We start from the raw sequence: 24,571 nt of genomic DNA on the forward strand, positions 1-24,571 counted from the left end.
ATCACTGGTATTTTTTTCTTGAAATTTTTTATGTTAGTGATCTTTTTAGGACAATGAACCAATCTAGTATATATATACATTGTCTTAAAATAAAGGAATTTTTAAATAAAAACCAAATGTGGAATACTATTTGTGTTCCTCTGTTGCAAAATATGTAAACATACATATATACTTATAGACATATACATATATAATCTTTTAATATTACACTGTATTATATAGTATATGATATATATTCTATATGGTACTATGTAATCCATACAATTTCCTATTTTTATTTAGACTTTTCATTATATCTCCTTAATGACATTATTTTAAAATTCAATTTTGGGGGCTATACTTACTCTTGCGTTCAAAATTCAACAGTGCTAAGAAGTTATTACTTTAATTATGTCATATAAATTCTTATTATACTTTTAATATTCTCAAAAATGAACTAAATAATATGGATATTATTTTTCTAATATGAGTTTTTAATATCCATAATCATTTTTATTAGCATTTTTCCCCTCTACCATAAATTTCCTAAACCATCATCTGGAGATGGTTTAATATGTTGAACTTAAAAGCTTCTTTCATCTATAATATTCAACTTGATAGAATTCTCACACACTGAAGAGCTATAGAAACAACATGAATTAATTTTCACAGAAATCTTACTGAGAGTTATTATGATTCCAGACATCGAGGACCAGACTTGCCTTAGCTGACCAATTATTGCTTTAAGAAATCTCCACAGGGATGTGGTAATATTTATTAGTTTAATGTTTAACATTAAAGCAAGGTGGCTGGAAAGATAGGCATTTCATACCTTTCTGAAGATGACAAATTACTAACACAGTTAAATCCCATTTGAATCAATGTTGTAAAAAAAGGAAATATTTCACATAGTTATACTAGATTTTGGAATGCTTTAGTTCCCTAAATAATGCTGTTATTGTTGCTGGAAGCTTTGCTTCAGGATAATTATCTACTCTTCTGCAATGGACAGTATCATGTGGACACTGTATTACATTTTTATTGTCTTGGAAGTTTCTGTAATGCCATTTATATGAGATCATTCCTAACTTCAAGGTTTGTTTGATACTTTTAATCATGGAATTGATTTTCAAAGCAATACAGGGTAGACAAGCTGGCGATGACTTTGTTGAATCATCCATTCTTGATGCTGTACAGAGGGTTGACAGTGCAATTAACTCCACACGAAGACATTTGTTTTCACAGTAAGAATTTATTTTATTTTGATTACAAAATTGTTTTCACTTCAGTCCTACTTGGTTTTTATAATCTCCATAAATCACAGTAGGCATAGTGCATAAGATTGCCAAAGCGGGTATTTTCTTTAGTCTGTGTGCCTGTTATCACCCTCTGGGCTAGCCACCATTGCCAGCTCAGTCTCAAAGAGAATGCAACTTGTTTCCCATAGCATCTAAATGGCATAAATTTACATTACAGACCCACTCTCTATGGTCCCACAATAGGTACCAGGTAATGGGTTCTGCTAGGTCATCATCCACCAGTGTCAGACTCAGTGCTTCTCCCAATCCAGGAATTGAAAGTAATTGTCAAGTTGAACACATCTGGTCATAAGCTGATAGCTCACAGGTGAAAGCTTTGTTTAGGACATGTAATATTTTGATATATTTTAATTTGAATCAGAACATCTTTAGAGTAGTGAAGTGTTCTGGTTCTATGAAGTCCCCATCAGTCCTGATGGAGGTATATGGGATGCTTTGCATCACCTGAACCTATCAGAGAAAACATGACTGTTTTCTTTGAAGTCAAATAAAATATGCATACAGTCTTTGCAGCTGTTGGTCTAAAAGGAATACCTTATAATGCCACAGTCTAGTATAACACTTCCCTGCATACTCAGAAAGAGCATGGCTTTCCGATCATGGACTTGTGTTCTGGAGCCATGCAGCTTATTTATATTCTTACTGTGATTCCTCACTTCATCACTTTCTATCTGAGTGACCTTGGGCAAGTGACTAAACATCTTAGTACTTCATACTTCTCGACTGTGAAACGGGGATAACAATAAGATCTCTTTCACGGACATACTTGCTGGAAGATTGAAGAAGTTAGTACAGATAAAGTGCTTCAATAGTGTCTGTCACATAGAAGGGGCTTAATTAAAGTGAACTGTTAATATCATTACTATTATTCTATGATCTAAAGTTATTATGATTCCAGACATCGAGGACCAGACTTGCCTTAGCTGACCAAAATCTGTAAAACAGTTTCATATTCTGGATGACTAATATTCTTTTAACTTATTTAGTTCAATTCTTCAATGTGTATAAACCACTACTGTGTGCTAGTCGGTAGGCTTGGTATGTGGAATATAAAGATGAATAAGGCACCATCTTGCCCCTGACACAGTCTCTCTGTAGTAGAAGACACAATATGTCAACAATTTAAGTACATCCTGTTGGGTATGTAATAGATGTTTGTGAGCATACAGAAGTCATTGTCAAGAGTTACCAGGGAGATTTTATAGGGAGAGCAATACATGAGTAGCATGTTAAGGTGAGCAGGAATTTCCAGGCAGTTACATTTGAGTAAAGAGAAGACAGACAAGGCCAACAACCAGAAACTGAGTGTATAGCACACTGTTTCAGAGGGTTTACTGAGCCCCCTAAGAACTATGTGTGGACTCCACAAGTTTATAACTTTCACCATAGATACTACCTTTTATAGAAAACTATTCTTTAATTCACCTATTCATTAAAAATATATCTTTTGAGTTTAGCACTGTCACTGGCATTTTAGGAATCCCTCATTAACAAAATAGGAGAAGAGCTCTCAGCTCCCTCTTTGAAGCTTATTTTCTGGTAGGGAAGCTTTTCTTTTTCTTGATTGTTTGGGAAATGTATTCTTAAATGCACACTGAGATTCATGGATTCTGCAGTTTTGCCTTGTGAACAGTAATGTCTTTTGTCATTTGCAGAAAACCTCGCACCCCTAGTGATCTGCTGGCTCAGTTTCGTTATCCGCATGACCCATTTACTGTGGAGATGGCAAGAGCTGGGGAGATTTTTGAGCACACACTTCTGCTGATCCAGGAACATGTGAAGCAGGGGCTTACTGTTGATTTGGAGGGTAGAGGTCAGTTTCTGAGGGGACATTCTGTTCTCAGCCTACCGTCATTAGCAAAACTGATCACTCCTCAGTTTTTAATCTCCAAAACACCATGTAATTTAGAAATGAATTTACCACTTTACCAAATGAATGCAGATGTTTCTCATAAGAACTGTAATTCAAAAGAAAGGATGATATATATATATATATATATATATATATATATATATATATATATTCAAACCTGTCAGCTTCTATCAGCTACATATGTCTAGCAAATCTAGGGGTCCCACTTTACTTTTTTAATCCAGAAGATGTTCCCACTTCCATGAAAAAGACTTTATTCCCAGGGTAATGTTCCTCTGCTTATTACTGGAATCATCTAAATCATTCAGTGAACTTATTTGAATACCTTCCTCTACTTATATGTATCCTTCCCAGTCTTTGTTGTTGTTGTTGCTATACTGACATTCTCATGTATGTTTTTCCCCAAAACCAGACTTTACTTACTAAATGCCGAATGAGAATGATACACAAATCTTTCTGATTTTCTAATCTTTCTCTTTAAAGTAAAAATGTGATCCTTTGCTATACATTATTTGTTCTGTGAGCACAACAGCAACTTCTAGAGGTTTACCCTTTCTTTATTCCCCATCAGAAAATAAACCAAGATACAGTGCACAAGGCACCTTCTGTGCTTGGCTCACCCCTTAGGTGCCCTATGCAATTACTACAAAGCTCTATTTATTAGCTTCTAGTGATCCATTATACTATGTCTTGGGTTTCAGAGTTTCCTAAACTAGAATATCCAAGTGAAATTTCCATATAGTCCATATTAGCACTTGAATCCAATTTCTGTCTAATTCTGAATCTCACTAAGGATGAGTTAGCCATGGTCAGCTCTGCAAAAAGCTCAGTTCTACAATATTCCTCAGCTCCAGGTCAGGACAATGGGCCTTTGAGTTCTCTTCTCATACATATCTATTAGAAGAAACAACTTTCGAGAATAACTTAGTCTAAATTCAAACTAGAAAATAAACAATCAATATAAAGAGATTTAGCTTTGTTAACATGTGCATCCATTGTTCATGATGTTCATTACCAAACTGTTTATATTCTAATCTAAAATATTCAAGGACTTTAACAAAATTTTCTCACGGAAAAAACACTATGTTGTTCTACCTCTCTTATTATTTGTAAAGTTAAAGGCCTTTTTTTCCCTCCAGGATAATTTTGCCCTAAAAGTGAATCCAGGACCCATGTCTTTATACATAGGAAGATTATTGTATCTATCCAAGACTAAGCTATCTCAGGGTCCAGCCAGAGACCAATTTGCAGGACTTACAGGACAAACGGTCCTGGTATCATTAGCCAGTTTCTGATGATTAGAGATAATAACTCTTAGCAAGCAGGACTTAGTGAATAGTCTTTGTAGATTTAGGATTATGCTGCAACTTTAAGCTCTGTCAAAAGAGTGGCTCCCAAATACCTCCAGGTTGTATTGCAGGTTCCCTGGAGAATGACAGCTTATGGTGGTTTAAAAGCTACTGCTTAATCCCTTCATATCAACTATCACACAGGTTAATATCACACCATCCACACTAGCACATTATAGACCCTGTCTTCTAGGAGCCTAAAGCCTGAAAGAAAGAATTCTGAAATGGAAAATATGCATATTACAACCTTGTGATGAGGACTTAACAGATCCTTACGAAATTATATTGGTAAAGGCACAGAACTAAGAGTTTGATGGGAACTGGGACATGTCTCTCCATTTCTGTTTGTTCTAGCAGTTAATCATTGCTCATGAGAGAGACATCACTAGGCATCCCCCACCCCCCTTTTTATTAGAACTTTCTGTTTTATCCTAATGAAATGTTGAAGGATCTGGGAGAGATTTCTGCCCACTTGGAGTGGCCCGTCCCCATGGCACCTGGGCTCGAGGTCCCTCCGTCACTCCACCTCAAGGACAGCTCTCCTCACTGCTGTTGTTGCTCTGCCTTGCAGAATTCCGGTACAATGACCTGGTGTCCCCACGCTACCTGGGCCTCATCGCCAACTTATCTGGATGTACAGCCCACAGGCCAGTGCCCAACTGCTCCGACATGTGTTTCCATCAGAAGTACCGAGCCCAGGACGGGACGTGCAACAACCTGCAGCACCCCACGTGGGGTGCGTCCCTGACCGCCTTCGAGCGCGTCCTGAAGCCTGCCTACGAGAACGGCTTCAACCTGCCGCGTGGGGTCGGCCGTCGCAGCCCGTCGGGTCCCCCCCCGCTGCCGCCACCCAGGCTGGTCTCCACGGAGCTGGCGGCCGCGGCCGCGGTCACCCCCGACGACCGGTACACGCACATGCTCATGCAGTGGGGCCAGTTTCTGGACCACGATCTGGGCCACGCGGTGCCTGCCTTGAGCACTTCTCGCTTCTCCGACGGGCGGCCGTGTAGCGCCGCGTGCACCGACGACCCTCCCTGCTTCCCCATCGTCATCCCGGGCGCTGACCCCCGGGGCACCCGGGCGCCCTGCATGTTCTTTGCACGCTCCAGCCCCGTTTGCGGCAGCGGCGTGACCTCCTTGGTGATGAATTCCGTCTACGCCAGGGAGCAGATTAACCAGCTCACGGCCTACATCGATGCCTCCAACGTCTACGGGAGCTCGGACAGGGAATCCCTCGTCCTGCGAGACTTCTCAGAGCCCCGGGGCCTCCTGAGAACCGGCTTGCCCTGGGCCCCTTCCGGGAAGCCCCTGCTGCCCTTCTCTGCGGGCCCCCCCCCCGAGTGCACGAGGCCGGAGCAGGGCAGCCGCAGCCGCAGCCGCTGCTTCCTAGCGGGGGACCGCAGGGCCAACGAGCAGCTGGCCCTCACAGCCATGCACACGTTGTGGTTTCGCGAGCACAACAGGGTGGCCGCGGCGCTGTCTGCCCTGAACCCCCACTGGGACGGAGACACCCTTTACCACGAAGCCAGGAAGATCGTGGGTGCCCAGCTGCAGCACATCACCTACAGCCACTGGCTGCCCAAGATCCTGGGGGAGCCGGGCATGAGGATGCTGCGGGACTACCAGGGCTACGACCCGAGTGTGAACGCGGGGATCATCAACTCTTTTGCTACTGCAGCCTTCAGATTTGGTCACACCTTGATCAATCCTATTCTTTACCGACTGAACGACACTTTCGGGGAAATCCCCGAAGGCCATCTTCCCCTCCATGAAGCTTTCTTCTCACCGTCCAGGATAATCGAGGAAGGTGGCATCGATCCCCTCCTTCGCGGGCTGTTTGGCGTGGCCGCTAAATTGCGGGTACCCTCCCAACTGCTCAGTTTAGAGCTGACTGAGAAGCTTTTCTCCACCGCCCATTCTGTGGCCCTGGACTTGGCTGCCACCAACATTCAAAGGGGGCGAGACCACGGGCTCCCTCCCTACGCTGACTTCAGAGTTTTCTGCAATTTGACTTCCGTTGAAAATTTTGAGGATCTTCGAAATGAGATTAAAGATTCAGAGATTCGGCGCAAACTGAAAAAGTAAGTGTGCAAATGTTGCTTGGATTTTTTATATTTCTGAGAGGGAGAAGTGTTAAAGGACATTTTGTGTGGTTGGATTTGGTTGCCTGGTGATGTCCCTGCAGAGCCTTTAGTAATTGTTATTGCAGAAGTCAAATATTAAAGGAAGGATTTCCAGAGACTACCTATAAACCCCTTTGTCTATCCACCTCCTTTGCAAATGTAAATATTAATGCCTCCTTACTAGTAGTTGCTGATACATCTCAATGAGGAGAGGTGTCTCCTGCATTCCTGTTCTGTCATAATCCAATCAAGGCTTTTTATTGACATGAGGTCACAAGTTCTAATATAAAGCCTTGAAATAAAATGGTCCATCACGTTGGTTCTTAGGTAGAGCAAAGTAGTGAAATGAAAACAGAAATTAGTTTTTGTCAAAAGAATAAATAATTCTGAATTTAGCATCAGAACATAAGTCGAGGCTTATTCACTACATCAGTAATGCCTTTCAGTAAAGTATTAAGGTTATATTCTCTATATGTGAGATTCAAATTTCCTTTTAACTTATAAGTATGAGACATTTCCAGGTAACAACTCTAACTGCTCCTCATGCTCATCACCCTTCATTCCCCCAAAATATTTTTGAAAAACTAAAGAAACACTTTATTGAGTTTTGTTTGTAGTTGGCTAAATATAGAAGACTGACATGCTTATTGATAGCTTATGGTATTAATGTGAAATCTTTCAAAGGAGCTTAGAATTGCAAATTTTGGAGCTAATTGTCAACAATAGGCCCTTTTTTGTAATTCTAAGGGTGTGAGTGTTTTTATGCCACTAGAAATTGTTTCATACTTACGTAGAAAGTTAAACAAAGAAAATGTATAATACATGTAGAATAAATCAGAGTATCATGCAGGTTGAATTTGCAAGAACACTGACTTTGGATTCATAGAGACCTGGTTTAAATCTCTACTCCAACACCTATTAGCGCTGAGAGCATGTGAACAGTATTTAAATAGTTTTAAATCTCAGAATACATATAAAACGAGAAGGTGCTGCTTCCTTCTCAGAGTTGTTCAAAGATGAAATTATACAGATACTAGGTCCGTTCTGGTACGTAACAGGTAATCCACGTGTGTTACCTGTGGATATATTTATTATATATAGCATTATCATTTCTATTGTTAGTATCACTATTAGATTGCACATCATCTGCTCTGATCCAGCCCTGTGCTAGGCACTGAGACCCAAGATGAAGGAAATAGCGTGCTCTGAAGAGCCTGGCAGAATGCAGGGAAGGCAGGGAGCTGGCTGTAATCCACGTGGAAAGGGCTGTTATAGAGATGGAAATTGAATGTTACAGGAGCACAGAGCTGAGAAATGGAAGGTATGTGTAAGATTCACAGCAAGCTACTGATAAAAGATGTCATTTGATCTGTTCTTGGAATTTTCTGAGTGTGATCAGTTGAATGAAATGGGACTAGTGGGCACTATCCCAGGGTGAGGGAAGGAGGCAGGAAGGTGTGGGGCTGGTGGAGGAGGGAGTAGAAAGGTGATGGGGGGGGGGGGGGCTGTTAAAGGGCCCTGCGTGCCACGCAAGAGAGTTTGATCTTCATTCTGCATTTAAAGCAGGAGAGTGACTCGAGGACTTTTCTATGAAATGCTAACCTGCACAAGATGTCCTGGAGGGAGGAGAGGCTGGAAGCAAGGAATTTCATAGTTTCTGGAGTAATTCAGGTGAAGCAAGAAGACAGGGTAGATGGGCTCTTGGCAGTATGTGCAACACTATTTTCAGCATTTTAAATGTTTCCCGTAACACATTGTCTACATTGAACAAACCTGGGAGCAAGTCTTGCTTTACAATTCATTGGGGTCCCACTTCTCAATTTGCAGCTAACTTGTAAATTCACCACCATTTATAGAGTAGCAGAAATGTGTCCCTTTAAAGTGTTCCCATCTCGAAGTCCTCCTTAGTCCTCCGGTTCTCAAGGGTGAAGCAGCAGGGGGCTCATCGTTGCCGCATGCAGCACTAGGCTGGAATATAGACACGGGCCCTCTACTGCAGGCCACATCCTCCAGTGACTGGCCTCCAAGATGGACAGTGGCCCGTGCACTGCACACTGAGTCTTCCTGTGCTTGGCTTTCTGTGTGCACTTGGGGATATTAACACTGAGTCTTCTGAAACCTAAATGAGGCGTCTCCTGGCTCTACGGGAGTTTGAACTGTGGGAACTGTGCAGCCTGGTACATGGCCTCAGCCAGAGGAGACCAGGACTGCCCAGCACCAGTAGGTGCCAGAGGCCAGGAAGCTGAGCTCTGCTACTTTCCTCTGACTCTGCCCTAGCATTTGTAGTGACTCTTAAAATAGCAAGCACAGACTCACTCAGCGGTGAGCACAGACTCACTCAGCGGTGAGCACAAAATGGTAAGTTGGGTTGTGTTTACAGTCTCCGTCTTCACCCATTATTTGTTACTTCTTTTCCTCTTTGTTTTAATTTGCAACTGGTTTTAGGTTTGTTTCTAAACCACTCCAGTCAAATCTGGAAAGAGGTAGAGCATACCATTACATCAACAAAATAAATGCTGCCCCACAATATTAAAAAGTCCATACTTTAGATGATAGGACAGCTTCAGAACTGGCTAAAGCAGAGAATCAATAAAATAATGCATTCGCATGTCTTAGGTATTTTAACTTCACACATTTGAGGCCACATTAAGTCCTGTAACTTGCACTTTGGGCAGCAAGAGAGGGTGCAAAATCTGTGTTCTGGTTTTGTTATTTCTGCTTTGTTACAGATCTGCTAATTAGAATTCTCAGTCGCCTGGTTTGGGCATAAGCTTATGCCCAGGCTGAATCTTTTGTGTGTGTATCAGTTCTGAACAGGGGATGGGAATTTTCCAGGGAAGTGATGGTATGAATACAGACTCCCACGTGTTTCCATCATCCCCCCCATAGCTTATTGTCCTGTAACACTAATTGGTATAAATGTTTGACTCTCCTTTTGACAAATCCTTCCCCAAAAACCAAATTTGTTTTTCACAGGAATACATATTCTCCTCTTTCACACAAAGACTTCATTATTTTATGTAAACATTTAATTGAATTATGTAATCTGAATCACAAATCTGACTGTTTGTGAACGCCAGTGATGCCCAGCTGATGGGCTGCAACTGCAGCAGGAACCCCCAGCCCCAGGGCCATTAGCCCACCTATGTGGGCAGGAGTGGGGAGCACTACAAAGTGAGGACTCTGAGGGAAGAAGAGGTTGTTTAAAATAGGTGATACATGCTGTACACTGTAGACATTTTGTGATAGTTAAAAATATTTGGGATGTAGAGAAGGGCTACATATGATACTGTAAAACTAAGAGAAAACCCAGAGGGTAATGGGGGGATAGAGAGGTGGTGTCAGGTGGCCCAGGTTCTTTTTCTCTGTTTGGACAAATTGAGTTGTGCTATCTTGGTTGACTTTAGATTAGTTTTGTTTCCTCAACTATAAAGTGAAGATGTTTCACTAAAATTCCTTGAAGTCCTTCTAGATCTAAGATCATATCTTTTTTTTTTTCAGTTAACAACTATGTGATATAATATAATGGTAATTCAGAAGGTGTTCTTTAATTGTCTTTTTTTTTTTAAGATTTTATTTATTTATTCACGAGAGACACAGAGAGAGAGAAAGGCAGGGACACAGGCAGAGGGAAAAACAGGCTCCATGCAGGGAGCCTGATGTGGGTTGGATCCCGGGAACCCAGGATCACGCCCTGGGCCAAAGGCAGGTGCTAAACCGCTGAGCCACCCAGGGATCCCCTAATTAATAGTCTTAATCCACATATAATATCTTCATATTTCAGAATATATCTCCTCACCTTTATATGTCATCAGGTCTACAAAGCTAATGATCTTTTTTCACTTCATTTAATTTTGAAGGCTTGTATCAGTTTACCACCCAGAAGTAAAATCTGATTTTCCTGGTTGCTTCTATTAGTACTTTCACATTGGATCTTTTAGGTAGCTTTTAAAAAGGCAGAACGACACATGGAAAGCATGCTACAACTTTCCTCTCGAATGACGATTTTGCCCTGAGCCCTACTTGGTCTGTTACAAGAAAGCCACACTAGGACATTGTTTTAGTCAGCTTCTCTTCAATTCAGTAAGATGCGTGAGATACTTTGGATTCTCCTTAAGGAACTCAGGGCCTGGGGTGTGGGGGATTCATAAGCCACATAACCCTGTCCTGTGACCTGTGGAGCAGTGGGAACCAGGAAATCAGAAAGGATTTCTTCAAGAAGGTGGTATCAAAACTGAGTCCTCCATATTGTTTTCCACAGTGGCTGCATCAGTTTTCATTCCCCTCAACAGTGCACCAGGGTTCCTTTTTTCTCCACATCCTCACCAACACTTACTATTTCTTGTCTTTTTGATGCTACCCATTCTGACAGGTGTGAGGTGATATCTCATGGTGGTTTTTTTTTTTTTTTTTAAGATTTATTTATTTATTTGAGTGAGAGAGAGTGAGCATAAACTGGGGGCTGGAGGGCAGAGGGAGAGGGAGAAGTGAGAGCCTGACTCATGGGGCTCAATCCCAGGCCACTGAGATCATGACCTGAGCTGAAAGTAGCACTTAAGTGATTGAACCACCCAGCCACCCCTCTCATTGTGGTTTTGATTTGCATTTCACTACTGAACAGCAATGTTCAGCATACAAACAAACCACTCTTAAACAGAGAAAAAAGGGAAGCCAAGAGGAGGGGGCTGGCAAAATGGGTGAAATAAATAAAGGGGACTAAGAAGTACAAACTGCCAGTCATAAAATAAATAAGTCATGGAGAATGAAAAGTACAGCATGGGGAATAGTCAATAATACTGTAATAACGTTGTTTGGTGACTACACTTAGGGTGAGCACTGATTTATGGGTGAAATGGGCACTTTTTTCTAAGTGAAATGGGCACTTTTTTCTAAGTGAAATTGTAGATGGAGCCCTGATAGGTAGAAAGGAAATCAAGGAGTTTGGAAGAAGCAGACATGAGCAGTGTCCAACCCGTTGGTTCCTATTGTGCTCACTTCACTTCTCTTGGGCCCAAAGACCCACAGCCCTTGCTAGGACTGTGAAATGCACAGGCTCTACCTTCAGTACCAAGAGCTGTAGGAATTCCTTCCTTCCTTCCTTCCTTCCTTCCTTCCTTCCTTCCTTCCTTCCTTCCTTCCTCTTCCTTACCTTTCTCTCTCTCCCTCTCTCGTCAAAATATTTTTTAGTTTTCAAGGAGTTGTTTAGTTAAATACCATAAGAAAATGAATTATTTCTTTTTCATAGATTATTTTGGCCCTAAAAAATCATGCCATTCCTTTTTATTCTTTGCAAAACGTATAATAGAAGAATGTAGGAATTAATTAACCAGTGAGTGGTGAACATAGGTTCTCAAACTCAGAGGGGCCATTTTAAAAGCTATTTTTGAAACCTCTTTTGAAAATATAATGTGTGAATTTTTTGGTGGATATGGTTACTTTTGTTCTTTAATAAATACAAGGTTATTTGTCTCCCATTATCACAGGGATGTGCAACTGCCTCAGCTTTTTTAAAGAATAGCTTATAATCCACCAATTAAGTAATTTATATTCAGTACAGGTATAAAATGTACCTATCTTATGGCTGCTTCATTTGATACTACTAAAGAAACAAAAACATTTAGTTTCTCTTCTTTTCCCACCTGGAGGTATCACAAGGTCAGACTCTGCAGTGATGCCTTTTCAACAGCCGGCATTGTCTGTCTCTGTCTTCCTGCCACCTGAGGGAGGTTGGTCACCTTACTCATGGCTTGGCCTTCTTTCCTCAAGATTCCTGGCTCTCACTCTTCTAGATGTCTCTCAAGTTCCATACCCTACCTTAAAGGACCTTTCCTCAACATCATCCCTTTACCTGTATCAAATGGTTAGCATGCTAGTAACTTCAGATGCTATGAACAATGATGCTTAACCATTTCATGTTAGAACATCTTAAAAATCCACTAGAAGCTATGAAGCTTCTTTTGCGGGAAAATACAGCAAAACTCCACACTCCAAAGTCTGCATGTAGTTTTACAGGACTCAGCTTCCTAAAGCCACCCATGGACACTCTTCTCCCACTGATTTAACAAACTTTTATTTGGCCCCCATATTTACTTAGCATGCCCCTTTTCCCCTAGGGCTTACCACATGTATGCAATGGGTGCTCTTTCACCTCATATCTCAGAATGGTTGTTCCCTTGGCCAAAAACAGCCTCAAATTTGAAACCATCCTCTGTTCTTTGTTCTTGCTCAAGTGTCCTCATCCCCTATCCCTTTTGGAGGGAGTGACTTTGTTCTTTCATTAACAGAAGGATACTAGACTGTTTAAATATAGCCAGGCCTCCAGAGGCCCAGCATTTTCTCTCCGCCTCTTATCTCTGCTTCTTTCTGTTCAGGATTTATTTTTCATTCTCCCTCAGCTCTCTTATCTCCTGTTTTATACATATGGTGTACCGCGGATGGCTCACTCTTAGCTCCCAAGGTCACATACAGTATTTCATGGCATACCTAGCACAAGATTCCTGAGTATCATATTTTCTCTAAACAATAATTTTAGAAGTATGCTATTTTATACAATCACATCGCTAAGTCACATCACTTGACTCAAAAGGCCATTTTTGGAGCCTTCCTTCTCCTGGTCATTTTCATTCCATCACATTTCTGCCTTTCTAGAGAACATATTAATTTAACCATGGAGTTCCAGGAGCATATCCTTCTTGGTTGCAGATAAATTGTATAATTTGTCTTCGTGTCCTCAGAGCTGAGCGAATGGCCTAGCACAGAGCAACAGCTCAGGAGATACTGGATAGTCCATTAAGGGAAGTTAAGGGAAGTGTGGCAGCCTGGCGAGGCTCATTTTAGTTCCCCAAGGGCCCTGGATTGGAAAACTCTTCTCAGTTTGAACCCCCTGACTGGATAAAGTTTTCTTAGGTATAAGCTAGGTTTTTACACTTTGGTCCATCCATACCAAATCATTTTTTCCATCAAATATTTAGGCGGCTCATTTAACTATGATGTATACTGATTTTAAATACAAAGGAATGAAAAGTTAAGTGCAGCAAACCACATAGGGGTCTGATTCTTGCATTGCCTTAACCCCAGTTTCAAAAAATTAAAAACTCATTCAATCAACCCTGTAGCCCCGAAACAAGGAAAACACATGACTGAGCAAATAAAAAGTGACAAGAGGCCAATTAAAAATCAAGTTGTGGATCCCTGGGTGGCGCAGCGGTTTGGCGCCTGCCTTTGGCCCAGGGCGAGATTCTGGAGACCCAGGATCGAATCCCACATCGGGCTCCCGGTGCATGGAGCCTGCTTCTCCCTCTGCCTATGTCTCTGCCTCTCTCTCTCTCTCTCTCTCTGTGACTATCATAAATAAATAAAAATTAAAAAAAAAAAATCAAGTTGTCAGTCAGTTATACCCAGAGATCCAGTTCTTAGAAGGCACTCAAGACCACTCTTTTAGCAAAAATGGAATGCAAAGTAATTCAACACTTTAAGCATGACATTCAATGACATTTAATTTAGCATCAGTTTTGTGGATTTTATACTGGTGAGTCTTAGTAATTGTGTTTTAGAAATGAATTTCTTTCAGAATCTGCTTTCATTCCCACCTTTGAAAATTGGTGCTATTTAGAATATTTAACAATGATAATCATTCAACTGAAGAAATTTATCCTATATTGTACTATATATTATACTAATGCATACTGATATTATCCCATAACATAATTGTTCCTGATATATACAAGATGAAATTATAATAAATATAGAAAACTTTATAATGAACAAAATATATGCTTCACTTTATTTTTAAATTCAGAATTTGCCAAAAATATATATCTGGATGCAATTTACTGTATTTTGTCTAAATTCCCCAAATCTGAATAAATTAAAATTACATTTTTAATCATATGGTGACTATAACACACAATAAAATGCACATTTTAAGTGTGCAGTGTGATGATTTTGAACAGTATTCATACCTGTGTAATCATCATCCAGTAAAGACAAAGAACATTTCCATACCTCAGAAACTTACCTCCCTCTTTTTACAGTTGATTTTCCCACTCAGCCCTCCCCGGCAGCCACAGATCAGATTTCTCTGTCAGTTTGGCTGTTCTAGGACTTCATATAGATAGAATCATACCGTATGTACTTTTTTAAGTTTGGCTTGTTTTGTTTTCCATGTTTTTGAAAATCCATCTAGGTGTCAGATGTATCAATAGATGGTATATTTAGCTGTTAATGTGAGTAACATTGTTTTTGTGAATGTACAAGTATTCATTTATTCATTCACCTGAGGTAGCCATTGGGCTTTCCAGTTTTTATCTATTCTCAAGATGCTTCCATGAAGACTCATATGCAAATCTTCTTGTGGACTTATGTATCCATTTGTCTTGAATGGAAGTCTAGCAGTGTAATTTCTAGATCACTTGCAAACTGTATGTTTGTTTCTTCAAGTTGGATATTTTCTACTAATTTCCCTTTCAGGTTCACTGACTCTTCTGCCACCTTCAGTCTCTTCAGTCTTCTTCTTACATACCTTCAATCTCTTCTTACATACAAGTCACATTTTTGTTTTGGTTACACTGGTTCTAAAATTTACATATTTCACGGTTCCTAATTCTCTATTGAAATTTATCTAAATGTTGTCAAACGAACACATTTAATTTTTTGAAAACATTGATAGTAACTGCTTTAATGTCCTGTCCTGATGAATTTAACATCATGGCCATACATCCGTAGTTGATTACTATTGACCACTTACCTTCTTATATATGGACCACATTTTTTGTTTCTTTGCCTGTCTTATAACTTTTAAATGCACACCAACTACTGTGATTCCACCTTTGATTGAATAGGTTTTGCTTTATGCTTTGTCTGATTGGAAATGTGGAAAGCTTTAGGCTTTCCAGGAAACCTCACTGACTTGTGAGATGCAATCTTCAGGCTCTGTCTCCCATGCAGATGTGCTAGGCTTTAGGGTTTCTTAAAGCAGGTTTTATCCTTATAGGATTAGAGCTTGTCCTAACACTTGGTGTCTGTACCTTGACTGTATGTCTGGGGCATTATTCAGATGTTAAAGGAATCTTCATGTTCTTTCTTTTTTTTAATAATAAATTTATTTTTATTGGTGTTCAATTTGCCCACATACAGAATAATACCCAGTGCTCATCCTGTCAAGTGCCCACCTCAGTGCCCGTCACCCATTCACCCCCACCACACACCCTCCTCCCCTTCCACCACCCCTAGTTCGTTTCCCAGAGTTAGGAGTCTTCATGTTCTGTTTCCCTTTCTGATATTTCCTACCCATTTCTTCTCCCTTCCCTTCTATTCCCTTTCACTATTATTTATATTCCCCAAATGAATGAGAATATACACTGTTTGTCCTTCTCCGATTGACTTACTTAACTCAACATAATACCCTCCAGTTCCATCCACGTCGAAGCAAATGGTGGGTATTTGTCATTTCTAATGGCTGAGTAATATTCCATTGTATACATAGACCACATCTTCTTTATCCATTCATCTTTCGATGGACACCGAGGCTCCTTCCACAGTTTGGCTATTGTGGACATTGCTGCTATAAACATCGGGGTGCAGGTGTCCCGGCGTTTCATTGCATCTGTATCTTTGGGGTAAATCCCCAACAGTGCAATTGCTGGGTCGTAGGGCAGGTCTATTTTTAACTCTTTGAGAAACCTCCACACAGTTTTCCAGAGTGGCTGCACCAGTTCACATTCCCACCAACAGTGTAAGAGGGTTCCCTTTTCTCCGCATCCTCTCCAACATTTGTGGTTTCCTGCCTTGTTAATTTTCCCCATTCTCACTGGTGTGAGGTGGTATCTCATTGTGGTTTTGATTTGTATTTCCCTGATGGCAAGTGATGTGGAGCATTTTCTCATGTGCATGTTGGCCATGTCTATGTCTTCCTCTGTGAGATTTCTGGCTTTTCCCATTTCATGGTTGGATTGTTTGTTTCTTTGGTGTTGAGTTTAATAAGTTTTTTATGATCTTGGAAACTAGCCCTTTATCTGATACATCATTTGCAAGTATCTTCTCCCATTCTGTAGGTTGTCTTTGAGTTTTGTTGACTGTATCCTTTGCTGTGCAAAAGCTTCTTATCTTGATGAAGTCCCAATAGTTCATTTTTGCTTTTGTTTCCTTTGCCTTCGTGGATGTATCTTGCAAGAAGTTACTGTGGCCGAGTTCAAAAAGGGTGTTGCCTGTGTTCTCCTCTAGGATTTGGATGGAATCTTGTCTCACATTTAGATCTTTCATCCATTTTGAGTTTATCTTTGTGTCTGGTGCAAGAGAGTGGTCTAGTTTCATTCTTCTGCATGTGGATGTCCAATTTTCCCAGCACCATTTATTGAAGAGACTGTCTTTTTTCCAGTGGATAGTCTTTCCTCCTTTATCGAATATTAGTTGACCATAAAGTTGAGGGTCCACTTCTGGATTCTCTGTTCTGTTCCATTGATCTATGTGTCTGTTTTTGTGCCAGTACCACACTGTCTTGATGACCACAGCTTTGTAGTACAACCTGAAATCTGGCATTATGATGTCCCCAGATACGGTTTTCTTTTTTAAAATTCCCCTGGCTATTCGGGGCCTTTTCTGATTCCACACAAATCTTAAAATAATTTGTTCTAACTCTCTGAAGAAAGTCCATGGTATTTTGATAGGGATTGCATTAAACATGTACATTGCCCTGGGTAACATTGACATTTTCACAATATTAATTCTGCCAATCCATGAGCATGGAATATTTTTCCATCTCTTTGTGTCTTCCTCAATTTCTTTCAGAAGTGTTCTATAGTTTTGAGGGTATAGATCCTTGACCTCTTTGGTTAGGTTTATTTCTAGTTATCTTATGCTTTTGGGTGCAATTGTAAATGGGATTGACTCCTGAATTTCACTTTCTTCAGTCTCATTGTTAGTGTTTAGAAATGCGACTGATTTCTATGCATTGATTTTGTTTCCTGCCATGCTGCCAAATTGCTGGATGAGTTCTAGCAATCTTGGGGTGGAGCCTTTTGGGTTTTCTATGTAGAGTATCATGTCATCAGCGAAGAGGGAGAGTTTGACTTCTTTGCCAACTTGAATGCCTTTAATGTCTTTTTGTTGCCTGATTGCTGAGGCTAGAACTTCCAGTACTATGTTGAATAACAGTGGTGAGAGTGGACATCCCTGTCTTGTTCCTGATCTTAGGGGAAAGGCTCCCAGTGCTTCCCCATTGAGAGTGATATTTGCTGTGGGCTTTTCCTAGATGGCTTTTAAGATGTTGCAGAATGTTCCCTCTATCCCTACATTCTGAAGAGTTTTGATCAGGAATGGATGCTGTATTTTGTCAAATGCTTTCTCTGCATCTAATGAGAGGATCATATGGTTCTTGGTTTTTCTCTTGCTGATATGATGAATCACATTGATTGTTTTACGGGTGTTGAACCAGCCTTATGTCCCCGGGATAAATCCTACTTGGTCATGGTGAATAATCTTCTTAATGTATTGTTGGATCCTATTGGCTAGTATCTTGTTGAGAATTTTTGCATCCATGTTCATCAGGGATATTGGTCTGTAATTCTCCTTTTTGGTGGGGTCCTTGTCTGGTTTTGGAATTAAGGTGATGCTGGCCTCATAGAACAAATTTGGAAGTACTCCATCTCTTTCTATCTTTCCAAACAGCTTTAGTAGAATAGGTATGGTTTCTTCTTTAAATGTTTGATAGAATTCCCCAGGGAAGCCATCTGGCCCTGGACTTTTGTGTCTTGGGAGGTTTTTGATGACTGCTTCAATTTCCTCCCTGGTTATTGGCCTGTTCAGGTTTTCTATTTCTTCCTGATACATTGTTGGTAGTTTGTGGCTTTCCAGGAATGCGTCCATTTCTTCTAGATTGCCTAATTTATTGGCGTATAGCTGTTCATAATATGTTTTTAAAATCGTTTGTATTTCCTTGGTGTTGGTAGTGATCTCTCCTTTCTCATTCATGATTTTATTAATTTGGGTCTTCTCTCTCTTCTTTTTAATAAGGCTGGCTACTGGTTTATCTATCATATTAATTCTTTCAAAGAACCAACTCCTGGTTTTGTTGATCTGTTCCACCGTTCTTCTGGTCTCGATTTCGTTGAGTTCTGCTCGAATCTTTATTAACTCTTCTTCTGCTGGGTGTAGGATCTATTTGCTGTTTTTTCTCTAGCTTCTTTAGGTGTAAGGTTAGCTTTTGTATTTGTTTCTTTCCAGTTTTTGGAGGGATGCTTGTATTGCAATCTATTTCCCCCTGAGGACTGCTTTTGCTGTATCCCAAAGATGTTGAGCAGTTGTATCATCATTCTCATTAGTTTCCATGAATCTTTTTAATTCTTCCTTAATTTCCTGGTTGACCCTTTTATCTTTTAGCAGGATGGTCCTTAACCTCCACGTGTTTGAAGTCCTTCCAAACTTCTTCTTGTGATTTAGTTCTAATTTCAAGGCATTATGATCTGAGAAGAATGTGTATTCAGTTGAGTTTGGATGTAAAGTTCTGTAGATATCTGTGAAATCCATCTGGTCCAGTGTATCATTTAAAGCTCTTATTTCTTTGGAGATGTTGTGTTTAGAAGACCTATCGAGTGTAGAAAGCGCTAGATTGAAGTCACCAAGTATAAGTGTGTTATTATCTAAGTATGTCTTAATTTTGGTTATTAATTGATTGATATATTTGGCAGCTCCCACATTCGGGGCATATATATTGAGGATTGTTAAGTCCTCTTGTTGGATAGATCCTTTAAGTATGATATAGTGTCCCTCTTCATCTCTCACTACAGTCTTTGGGGTAAATTTTAGTTTATCTGATATAAGGATGGCTACCCCTGCTTTCTTTTGAGGACCATTTGAATGGTAAATGGTTCTTCAACCTTTTATTTTAAGGCTGTAGGTGTCCTTCTGTCTAAAATAAGTCTCTTGTAGACAGCAAATAGATGGGTCCTGCTTTTTTATCCAGTCTGACACCCTGTGCCTTTTGATGGGTCATTAAGCCCATTCACGTTCAGAGTTGCTATTGAAAGATAGGAGTTTAGTGTCATCATGATATCTATTCAGTCCCTGTTTTTGTGGATTGTTCCATTGGACTTCTTCTTAAAGGGGAATTTTAAGAGTCCCCCTTAAAATTTCTTGCAGAGCTGGTTTGGAGGTCACATATTCTTTCAGTTCCTGCCTGTCTTGGAAGCTCTTTATCTCTCCTTCCATTTTGAATGAGAGCCTTGCTGGATAAAGTATTCTTGGTTGCATGTTCTTCTCATTTAGGACCCTGAATATATCCTGCCAGCCCTTTCTGGCCTGCCAGGTCTCTGTGGAGAGGTCTGCTGTTACCCTAATCCTCCTCCCCATAAAAGTCAGGGATTTCTTGTCTCTTGCTGCTTTAAGGATCTTCTCTTTACCTTTGGAATTTGCAAGCTTAACTATTAAATGTCGAGGTGTTGAACAGTTTTTATTGGTTTTGGGGTGGGGGGGTGTCTCTCTATTTCCTGGATCTGAATGCCTGTTTCCCTTCCCAGATTAGGAAAGTTTTCAGCTAGGATTTGTTCAAATACATATTCTGGCCCTCTGTCCCTTTCAGCCCCCTCAGGAACCCCAATTAAACATAGGTTTTTCTTCCTTAGGCTGTCATTTATTTCCCTTAATCTATCCTCATGGTCTTTTAATTGTTTGTCTCTTTTCCTCAGTTTCCCTCTTTGCCATCAACTTCTATGTCACTCACTCATTCTTCCACCTCGTTAACCCTCGTCGTTAGGACTTCTAGTTTGGATTGCATCTCATTAAGTTGATGTTTAATTTCTGCCTGATTGGATCTAAATTCTGCAGTCATGAAGTCTCTTGAGTCCTTTATGCTTTTTTCTAGAGCCACCAGTAGCTGTATAATAGTGCTTCTGAATTGGCTTTCTGACACTGAATTGTAATCCAAATTTTGTAACTCTGTGGGAGAGAGGACTGTTTCTGATTCTTTCTTTTGAGGTGAGGTTTTCCTTCTAGTCATTTTGCTCAGTGCAGAGTGGCCAAAAACAAGTTGTATTGGGAAAAGGAGAAAAGAGAGAAGAGAAAGAAGGAAAGAAAAGAGAAAAAGAAAAAAAGAAAAAAGGAAGAAAAAAGAAAAAAGAGAAGAAAAAGAGAAAGAAAAAGAAAGGGAAAAAAGGGTAGGGGAAGCAAACAGAAAAAATCAAAACAAAACAAAAAAAGGGTGGGTGAGTATCTTCTGATTCTGCATACTTTAAGTCCCTTGACTTCCCCTGGAACTTGTCCGTCTAGCTGGTCTTCTGGGGGAGGGGCCTGTTGTGCTGATTCTCAGGTGTTAGCACTTGGGGGAGCTGCTCTGCCCTGGCCTGGTGCAGGGCTCAGTGGGGGTTGTTCACCCCGTGAGGCCCCAGGAGGAACAACCGCAGTGGCGGGGCCAGCTCTGGAGCCCTGGAGTCAGCTCCCGCAGTCACCACGGAGCTCTCCGTCTGCAGGGCCTGGAGGCTCCGGGAGGGGCCGCTGATCTGCTCAGCTCGGGGCAGGAGCGTCCTTGGGGTCCTGGGCCCTCCCGGCCTCTGCCTGTCCCGGGGGAGGCCAGATCCTGGGCTGTGTCCCGGCGCCCTGTGCTTCGGGGCCTGCGCTGGTGGATTCGAGCTCCCGCCCCGCAGCCCCCTCCGCGGAGCCGCCCCCGAGCCCCCCGAGCTGCTCCCGCCCCGCAGCCCCCTCCGCGGAGCCGCCCCCGAGCACCCCCGAGCTGCTCTGGGTCCCGCCGTGCGCGCTGCAGCCCTTAGGGAGCTCGGCGCACTCTCCCGGGGCGCAGTTGCTCTGTTACTGTCCCAGGGAACCCGAGGGCATCCCCGCCCTCCCGGGTCCTGCTCCACCTCCCCGCGAGCCCCTTTCCCCCGGGAAGGTCGGTGCAGCTCCTGCTCCTCCGGGACGGGGCTCTCCTGTCCTGGGGACACTCGCCCCGGCCTCAGCCCGGCTCCTCGCGGGGCCCCTCCCCCTTGGAGGCCTTTTGTTCCTTTATTTCTTTTTCCCCGTCTTCCTACCTTGATAGAAGCGCGAGCTCTTCTCACTGTAGCATCCCAGCTGGTCTCTCTTTAAATCTCTGGCCGTATTGGTACATTTTCAGGATGATTTGAAGGTTATCTAGGTAATTTGGTGGGGACTTGGGGACCCTACTCTTCTCCCATCTTTGCTTTTATTCTGGATTCTTCCTGTTCTGATTCAATTCCCTGTGGTAGATGCTCTTGGTGAGGCTCAGGTAATCCCTCCTGTTGGGGTGCTGGCCCCGCCCTGCCCAAGGACTGTGGGGGGCCCTCAAGTCAGCATCTGCCCTGCTCTTCACTCTGTTTCAGCAGGTTCAGCTGCTCTGAATTCTGAAGGGGACACTTCTGCACAGCGCCACAGTGAATTGTAGCATAGCTCTGCTTGAATTCTAGCAACCTATGTGGTGTTGGGGTAATTTCCCCCAGGCAGAAAGCTGGGCCCCTGTTACAAGTTTCCCTACCCTCATGTTTCTTACTTTTTGTTGCCTGTTGTCCAATGTCTGAATACTGGCGCTCTTATGTTTGAAACTCGTTGATGGTTGTTTGTGAGAGAAAGACTAATCTCCTTCCAATTACAATGCCATTGCCTGAAACAGAATCTAACATTCATTTTAACTTATGTAAATTCCCACCCCCCCAAAAAAAAAAATTAGCCTTAGTGCAATTGTTTAAACAAGATTTTACCTTCCTTAATTAAATCTATATTTTAGGCTTCTTTTTACTTCCACCTGAATTTCTATAGCCGTTCTCTATATGTTTTCCTGCACTACATTGCTGTTTTCTTACAATGTAAGAATTATTACCTCTCTGCTTAAAAACATCATGGGATTTTCTCTTTCCAGTAGGTTAAGAAAAATATTGTACTTGGGGAAGCATCCCTTTAGATTCTGCTACTAATAAAACATTTCAGCCATGTTTCTTGTTGTCTTCCAAACCAAACCTTGCATTCTATGCTTTTACTATATTGCTATTCACTTTTTCCCTTTCCCTGAGAATGCCATGATCTTTCTGGCATTTATGCCTTCGCATAAGGTATTCCTTCTGCCTAGAAAACACGGATCTCCTTTACCTACTTGGTTAAGACCGCTTCAGTCATCCAGACTCAAATCAAAGTTTTTGAATTTTGTTACTACTGCAGAGCTAACTTTTTCTCTCTTTCTCTAAGCTTTTCTTCAGTGCTCTGTTAGCACTTTGTTCTTATTTCTAAAATACTTCTTATTGTAGCTGTTTACATGCCTAACTTTTTCATTAAACTGTGAACAGTCTGTTCTCAACAACAGCATATCCCTTAGGGTGCCTGGATGGTTCAGTCAGTTAAGTGTCTGACTCTTCGTTTTGACCCAGGTCATGATTGCAGAGTCATGGGGTTTGAGCCCCACTCAGAGCAGAGTCTGCCTGAGATTCTGCATCTCCCTCTGCCCTTCCCCTACTTTCTCTTTCTCTCCCTAAAATAAATAAATAAATAAATCTTAAAAAAAAAAAAAAAGAGCATATCTCCTTAAACTTTCTATTCTTCATGTCTAACAATGTCCGGTTCTTAGTAAATATTTGTTAAATAGGCAGAAGATTAATGAATAGATTACATAACGTTTTTGTTTGTTTTATTTTGTTTGATTTTGAGGTATTTTAATCTTGTTCCTTTAGATTTTAGAGATTGGACCATGTAAACCTTAATAAATATATTTAAATTGAAATAAATTTTAATATATGATGTAAATGAATTCAAACATATCTTAACTTAAAACAAAACTACAAAAAACCCTGTATAAAGAAGCATAATTCATTTTGATTTTTTTTTTTTTGATTTTAATATGAACATGAACATTGGACTTTTTTGAAACTCACTTCCAGTTAAGGAACTAAAATCTGAAGTTTAAAATTATTTTTTAATAAGTTAATTTTTTCTTATTTCATAAGGACTTATTATTTATTTTTTTCATAATAACTTCTGACCATGAACAGTCCCCAGTAGATAATCACTTTAAAGACAGTAGTAGACGAAAATGTTTTATCAGCTTTTTATCTATTAGCCAATCCTAAATAAAATATTTTGGGTAAGTATCAGACCTGATGTGTATGGGTTCGTAACACAGCCTTTCTGTGAAGACTGCTTTAGAATCGCTATGACAAAAACATTCATTAAAATGTTAAAAAATAAAATGTAACGAATAGGTTCTTTCTCAGCTTTCAAGTGTAAAGTTACTTCTTAGAAGCTAAAAATATGGTCAGGTCCTTGTATTTTCTGTTAGCTAAAGATAGAAAATTGGGGGCACTTGGGTGGCTCAGTGGTTGAACATCTGCCTTTGGCTCAGATTGTGATCCCAGGGTCCTGAGGTTGAGTCCCTTATCTGCCTCCCTGCTCAGCAGGGAGCCTGCTTCTCCCTCTGACTACGTCTCTGCCTCTCTCTCTGTGTCTCTCATGAATAGATAAAATCTTAAAATAAAAAAAAAATTGCTTTATTACAAGCTCTTGAAGAAAAAGCAGGGCTTATTGGAACTAATATTTTGACTAACATATACATTGTTTATTTATTTATTGTTTTCTTCCAGATTCATGTTCACATGTTTCTAGACCTCTTAGGACTCAGTTATCACTGAATTATGTGGAAATACAGGCAGCGTACAGTCTGCTGGGGAAGGTCTTTGGGAGCAGGCCTTCCCAGGTGCCCGTGTCACACTGTCCCAGAACACACACACACAATCATGCTGCCAATCGGTGATGCAGTGATGCTATCAATGGGGCATCTCGACACACAGTATCTGCCTTGACGTGTGCAAAGGGAAAAAAACTGCAGCTTAGCCATTTTGATCACAAATCAAACATAAATGAGGTCTATATTTATATTCCTCATCAAGTCTGTCCCTTTTTTCTCAGAACTGTGGGTGGTCTGCTGAAGCCGATTTCCCTGACTGT

At 41.0% G+C, this 24,571-nt stretch overlaps 1 protein-coding gene across 11 annotated transcripts in view; it reads left to right on the top strand.

Annotated features, from left to right (window-relative positions):
* The window catches only part of PXDNL (peroxidasin like), a 429,120-nt gene that overhangs the window by 354,213 nt on the left and 50,336 nt on the right, over positions 1–24,571 (top strand). For all 11 annotated transcript variants that reach the window (XR_012020205.1, XR_012020206.1, XR_012020207.1 and 8 more), the window contains 3 exons: positions 1,115–1,223; positions 2,954–3,111; positions 5,092–6,601. Coding sequence is in view for 8 of the 11 variants with exons in the window: in XM_072804658.1 (XP_072660759.1) it covers positions 1,115–1,223; positions 2,954–3,111; positions 5,092–6,601 (1,777 nt within the window). In the remaining 3 variants the exon portion in view is untranslated. The remainder of the gene's footprint in view (positions 1–1,114; positions 1,224–2,953; positions 3,112–5,091; positions 6,602–24,571) is intronic.

Source organism: Canis lupus, chromosome 28, assembly GCF_048164855.1.
Source record: "Canis lupus baileyi chromosome 28, mCanLup2.hap1, whole genome shotgun sequence".
Classification (NCBI taxonomy): domain Eukaryota; kingdom Metazoa; phylum Chordata; class Mammalia; order Carnivora; family Canidae; genus Canis; species Canis lupus.